The sequence below is a fragment of the Lates calcarifer genome, linkage group LG17 (assembly GCF_001640805.2).
Source record: "Lates calcarifer isolate ASB-BC8 linkage group LG17, TLL_Latcal_v3, whole genome shotgun sequence".
NCBI classification, from domain to species: Eukaryota; Metazoa; Chordata; class Actinopteri; family Centropomidae; genus Lates; species Lates calcarifer.
Window position 1 is genome coordinate 5,769,045 of NC_066849.1, and position 6,542 is coordinate 5,775,586.

The 6,542-nt window shown below is 40.5% G+C and overlaps 1 protein-coding gene across 1 annotated transcript; it reads left to right on the forward strand.

Moving 5' to 3' along the window:
- The first annotated feature begins 1,266 nt into the window (after positions 1 to 1,266).
- LOC108878968 (complement C1q tumor necrosis factor-related protein 7) lies at positions 1,267 to 6,460 on the forward strand. Its single transcript, XM_018670058.2, is given in 4 exon segments — positions 1,267 to 1,504; positions 3,582 to 3,818; positions 5,619 to 5,926; positions 5,928 to 6,460. Coding segments are annotated over 4 exon segments (888 nt in total). The 5' UTR covers positions 1,267 to 1,482; the 3' UTR covers positions 6,249 to 6,460.
- Positions 6,461 to 6,542: the final 82 nt, after the last annotated feature.

The window sequence follows — 6,542 nt, forward strand, 5'->3', positions numbered from 1 at the left end:
GAGGGAAAGCTTATTCTTTTTTCCACTTTGCAGATTAAGATTAGATACACTCATTTTGTATTGCACTCCTATAACTGACAATGGACATTTTTTGTATAAAAATCAGCAGCTCCAACAAACACATTTAGCCTCTCAACTTCTTGATTATTTCAAGTATTAACATTTTTCTTTGCCACCAAATTAATCCTCTCATCATGATCAAGCCACCAAATTTGTTGTGCCCTCTGGAAACACTGGACTATCATAAGTTTTTGAATGCAGGACACAGTAACATACCGTTTTTACACTGTGGTATTCCAACTTGTACTTAAAGGTGCTATAGGTAAGTTTTTGCTATCACTACTTAGTCAACATTAGCATTAACATCTGTTTATTTACCAGTCAAGAAGAAATGTGGTGAGTTCAGCATCAAATTTTATTCATTTACTTACCAAGAGCTGTCTCCATCTGTGAAAAGCAAAACCCATGTTAACTCTTGTTTTGGTCCTTTTTCTGTCACCTCTTTTGTTTTTCTGAAGTTGAAATGCTAACCAGCTAGCCCCTAACCATCCCATCTCATAATACTATACAGTGGTGAGTCATCCAGTCTGCCCTAAGGTCAACATGAGAGGATGAAGAAGCAGTACTGCCTAAAGGGCGTATTATAAGTTCTTGTAAACGCAAAGATGGCTGAAACTTGTAGTGAGTAAATAGCTGTTAATGCTAATGTTGGCTATGTAGCAATAGCAAAAACTTACATAAAGCACTTGAGGATCTGAGTACTTCTTACACCAAAAATTACACAAAAATTCTATATGTATGTGTGTGTGATGGCTTAAATGAAAAGTACAAATATAAAACGACTAATCAAATTGTTTAAATAATTACCTCATCAAAAAAGTAGTAATGTTTATATATCATTTTGATTTTGGTGATACATTCTTCATACAGTACCTGACCTCAAACTAACTGGGAAATGAAATAATCCAAGAAGAAAACTCACTCACATCACTTTTGGCACCATCTAGGGGTAAGTGTCTCACCACAACTGAGATCAACTCTGAGGTCAACATGACTTCTGCCATTTATTAATTTGACTTTTCATAAAAGAACAGTTTTATTCTATGAGAGTCAAGTGGCTGACTTGGATGTCTGATATTTAAGGAATCTTCATCCATGACATAATGGAGTTGACTCTCAAGACACATACAGCGCTTTGCCTGGAGGACAGTTGTTTGCGGCAGAGAGGCAGAGAGAAGGGAGTGGATAAGGGGAGGGGGGAAGGAGGGAGGGTTGGATGGAAGGGATCCAGCCTGCTCCTGCTGCTGCGGCTCCTGCTGCACTACAAGACGCTGTCAGCAGCAGAGCTCTGCACGCAGATAGATGTCTGAGCAGAGCAAGGCGAGTAACATGTTCACCGAGGACTCACATCATCAAAAAGACCGGAATCTGAGCAGATAGGACAAAGACACTCAGCAGTGAGAATTCTGATCAGCTTTGGAGATGAACAGCTGCCAACTGTGGGGTAAGAACATGGGTCACATACTTCAGTCTGCAATGTTTGTTGACTATCACAGAACATCCTTCATTCACAGTGTTAACAAGAGCAATAGACACCACCTTTTCTTTACAGAGGAGTTTTTCAATAGGACATGCTGAGCAAATACTTTGAATAACTTTGCAAATACCTGTCAGTATGTGTCAGTGTTCGTGTGAACAGTTGTACGCACATGTCCTGTGTGCATGCTTTGCTTCTTAGTGCGTGTAACTGCATTTATCCACAAAGTATAAACAGCACATGATCTCTCTGAAAAGGATTTAAATGTCTAAAATATCTTATTTCTCTTAACATGATGACGTCAGGAATCATTGTGAGAGTTGTTTCTGACATCAATTAGAAATACCTTAGGGGCCATCATAGACTCTGCCGTTTCTGAAAGTGGACACAAAAATGTTCAGTGAAGTATAAACAAAGTCAGTCTTTTAATTTCATCTTATGTATCTGCCTGGCTCCAGCTGTTCACTGGAAAAACAATACAATGAGAACCATGAGTGTTTTAGTGGAGTTCTCAATGGGACATAAATGTCTTAATATCACCATTATAATGAAAGGAAAGCTGCAGCCTCAACAGTGGTTACACACACACACACACACAGAAACACAAACTTTTCAAACGTGTGACCTGTTGTGTATTGATTTGTGTGTTTATCTGTGTGTGTGTTTGCATGCATTCATTGTATGTCCTTCCCATGAGTGTAAAAACGACCTTTTTTTTGTTAAACAGAGGCCATTTTACTAATGCTGACATCATTGTTGCAGAGCGGAATTGGCGGGCGGGGTTTCTCTCTCACAGGACCTCACACTGGCTCTGTGACCAGTTCATTACCCTCAAAATCAAAAACATGCTACGCTAACGGCTCAGCTTGTCCATGTCATGTGTGTGTGAGGAAGAGTTTGTGTGTCCTTCCTGTTTATCTCATCATGTTTACCATCTCATAGTACACACATAATTTGTCTGATGTGCTGGCATCTGGCAGGGACATAAAAACCAGACGTGTAACGGCAAGTAGAACACATTGCAATAAATAAAGACACTTATTTTTAAGACAGACATGGGGGATGATCCTGCTTTGAAAACCTGACACACATGTTCCAACGCCCCCTCCGACCAGGGACAGCCGGCCAAAGAGCAGATGCAGAACTCATATTCTCACACCCACATGGCAAATATGCTAAGAACAAGCATGTGTATCAGTCTTTATACATGCACTTGATCAACCCCCCCGCCCCTCCCTCTTGTGGAAGAACATGATTAGTATGTGTCCATATGACTACATTATTATGGAATGTTTTATGTCCAACATCTGGAAGGTTGCCAGTCTGGATTAGTGTGTCACCACTCATTCACCACAGCTGGATCATCATCATTGTCATTACTTTTGATCTCGTGGTTATTTCCTGTTAGCAAAACACAGTCAGACATGATGATATCTCTGTCTCTCCCCCTTTGTGTAACGTAAATGTATAATGTCTCTATCTGCTCAAGTGCCATTGCTTCATGATTAGGTTCCCCTGACAGAAATTGTGCTAGATGTTATGTCACAACTTGGGAATGTTTTGGCAGAGGAGAAAGACTTGGAACGGGGACAAAGGTTTTGTTTGAGGTCTCTCACATGCAATTCAGTGGTGGATGAGAACATCGGTGTGTGAGACAGAGTCAAATAGCAATTGCTTCTCATTTACAAGAATCACATCTGGCCTCATGCTGTACTTCACAAATTTGATTCACTGATATGCTTTTGTTCAGTCTGCGACAATGACAGCATCACTTCTACGTGTTTTACAGCACTATGACAACTGCTAACAGGTTCTAATTTCTGGTCAGGACCTGTGTCAGAGTCTGGCCCTGCAACAACAAGCAACAAGTCTAATGTTTGCCTGTAATCTTTCCCCTTTAATCTTAATATCTGCACACAAATCACTTTTTTGAGAAATTTGAGAGGTTAAATTTTCAAGTCAGTGTGAAAACACATCAGAGATATACCTAAAGACATATTAGGAGTTAGTAAGGTTCTCTTAAAATTGTTGTTTGTGTTTACAGATTTGAAGATGTGGGCGTTGGTGGGGGTATTCTGTCTGTGCCACTGTGTCTTTGGACAGCTGTTTGACGCCAAGCTGAAAGGAGCGCCACGTCTGATCTGCAGCGTCGCCGGGTCACCTGGCCTGCCTGGCAAACCTGGTCCCAGCGGGCCCCCAGGAGCAGATGGGAATGTGGGTATCCCAGGAAGAGATGGCAGAGATGGCAGGAAGGGTGAAAAGGGAGAAAAGGGAGACACAGGTATAATATGAAAACCTAAACAGATACAGCATTAGTTTATGTGTGCCAATAAATAAATACTACCAGTCTGTGCGAGAGAAAAGCTGACATAGAAACATGTTTTTATCTGACAGCTGGTATAAGCAGCTGGCAAAGAGCAGATGAAATGTTGAGTTCCACCGAAAAACCATTTATAGCCTGGCTATAAAAATGAAGTGTCAGACAAGCTATGTAGGAGCTGTTTAGAATAGCACCCACTGCAGGCTTAAAGATGAATAACAAATCTATGTAAACAGGAATACCTAACCAGGAATGGAAAACAGCATAGAGCCATTCTAAACTTCCAACTTTCAACTATAAACCACAGCCTTTCTCATAAAAAAAAAAACAACAACAACACAAAAAACAAGTGGTGCCCCGAATACTTTATTATCCTTACTTTGAAGGAGCCAGGATGTTTCAGCCAGGAACATTTGTTACATGTCATTCGCCATCTTTTTCTTTCTTATTCCCCATCATCGCTCTATTGATATCTGATAACCCCCCCAAATTAACTCTAGTATGAAGTCCCATGCTCAAAAACATAAAACCCAGCCAAGTCTGTGATTAATAATTCTCAACATTTATATATCACAAAATACATGTTTTTTTTAAAAAATATATATTTTACAGAAACACAAGCAAACAGGCTTTTGCCATGGTCTGACTAGAGTATAAAATGTCGGTAGTAGTGGACGGAAGTAGCTTTCAGTACATAGTAGATAGTATAGATGAGATCATGCTACATGAGAGAAAACTGCATTTAGCTTGTCTAAGAAAAATATCAGTGTCTGTTCTTGCTGTACCCTGCTGCTTTCAGTGCAGTTTTAAGGCATAGTGAGTTTCTTTCCAATTGGCTGCTGCTCATATTTTATACTGCATACTCATATTATTATGAGTATTAAGAGAGGCTGTTCTGGCTGAGCTTACAGTTTAATAAGGCCTGGATGACCTGCAGTTTATGTTTTGCATTGCAGCAGTTCTACCAAATTTGGACATGTTATACATCTGGTTCTTAACCCAAATGAAAGCTTTTCCAAGTTTCCAAACAATTTATCATGGTCGTGCACAGCTTGGTTTACATTTCTTTTTTTTTTTTTAGATCATTCAGAGGGTAAATATTTCATGTAGGTAAACCTGGCACAACACAAACAATTTATCATGGTTGTGCACAGCTTGGTTTACATTTCTTTTTTTCTTTTTTTTTAGATCATTCAGAGGGTAAATATTTCATGTAGGTAAACCTGGCACAACATTGCAAAGATATTTGGAAGGACCGTATCTGTCTCACCCAGCAGTAATACTGCACTGATACCATCTATGCAGTCTGACCTGCAGTAAATCTGTCAGTGATAAATAAGCGTCATACACCTGTGTTTTCCATTATGTTTGGAAACAGGAATTCAGACACACACCTAAATCTGAACATGAAACTACATATTCAGAATAGCACACTGTTCTTGCACAAACATACAGCATATGATTCACAGTGTCTCTTAGCTGCAGGGTATTTACTCTGTCGATGCAGTCAAATGGATATAAGACAGTTTACATGGATCAAGCCAAAACTGTGCTGTTTCAATGTCAAGGTGGCTGTGTTCCAAGGGTGACTTAATACATGACGCTGGGTGTGGAGTTGTGTTTCCATTGACTGTTCCTTTCATAGTCTGGTTCAGCAAGTGCAAAACAGAAACGTATATCAGGGCAGTGACAAAAAAAGTAAAGAAAAAGCATCAACAACGATGCAGAAATTTTGATCCCAACACAATTTTTCTGTTTCAGGGTTGAAGGGCAGGGTTGGCCCAACAGGTAAGATTGGAGACAGAGGTGACCGTGGCCCTGCAGGGAAACGAGGCCCCACAGGAGAGAAGGGAGAAGTGGGCCCACCTGGTCCTCCAGGCCGTGAAGGACAGAAAGGGAACAAGGGCCAACAAGGGCCACATGGCACTCCAGGAATCTGCAAATGTGGCAGCCTGCTGCCTAAATCTGCCTTCTCTGTGGGAATAACCAGCAGTTACCCTGCAGAGAAGACCCCCATCAAGTTCAATAAGGTTCTGTTTGATGAGGGTGGACACTATAACCCACAAACAGGGCAAATTTATCTGTGCATACCCAGGCATTTATTATTTTTCATATGACATTACACTGGCCAACAAACACCTGGCTATTGGTCTGGTGCAGAACGGCCAGTATCGCATCAAAACCTTTGATGCCAACACAGGAAATCACGACGTGGCGTCTGGGTCCACTGTAATATACCTGAACCCAGAAGATGAGGTGTGGCTGGAAATCTTCTACCATGACCAGAATGGTTTATTTGCAGACCCTGGCTGGGCTGACAGCTTGTTCTCTGGCTTCCTCCTCTACGCTGACACAAACTACTTTGACACACTGGCAGAGGACTATGCATAGAACCTGGATAACACAAAACTAAAGTAAAAACTGCTAGTCACTGTTGTTTTGGTCAAACTATATTTTTATACAAATGTTTGTACTGCTAGTTATTGTATTACCATAGAGACTTATCTACTGATCATATGATTTGATAAAGCTTGAATGAGTTTCTGAATTGTTTGTTAAGGGTGGGAGTCATTAATAAGTTAAATAAACATTGCTGACATGTAGAGCTGTTTGGGGGTTTTCCTCTGGAAAAAGGCAAAACTGAAACATGTGTGAATCACAGAAATATTGCTGATATACAATCTG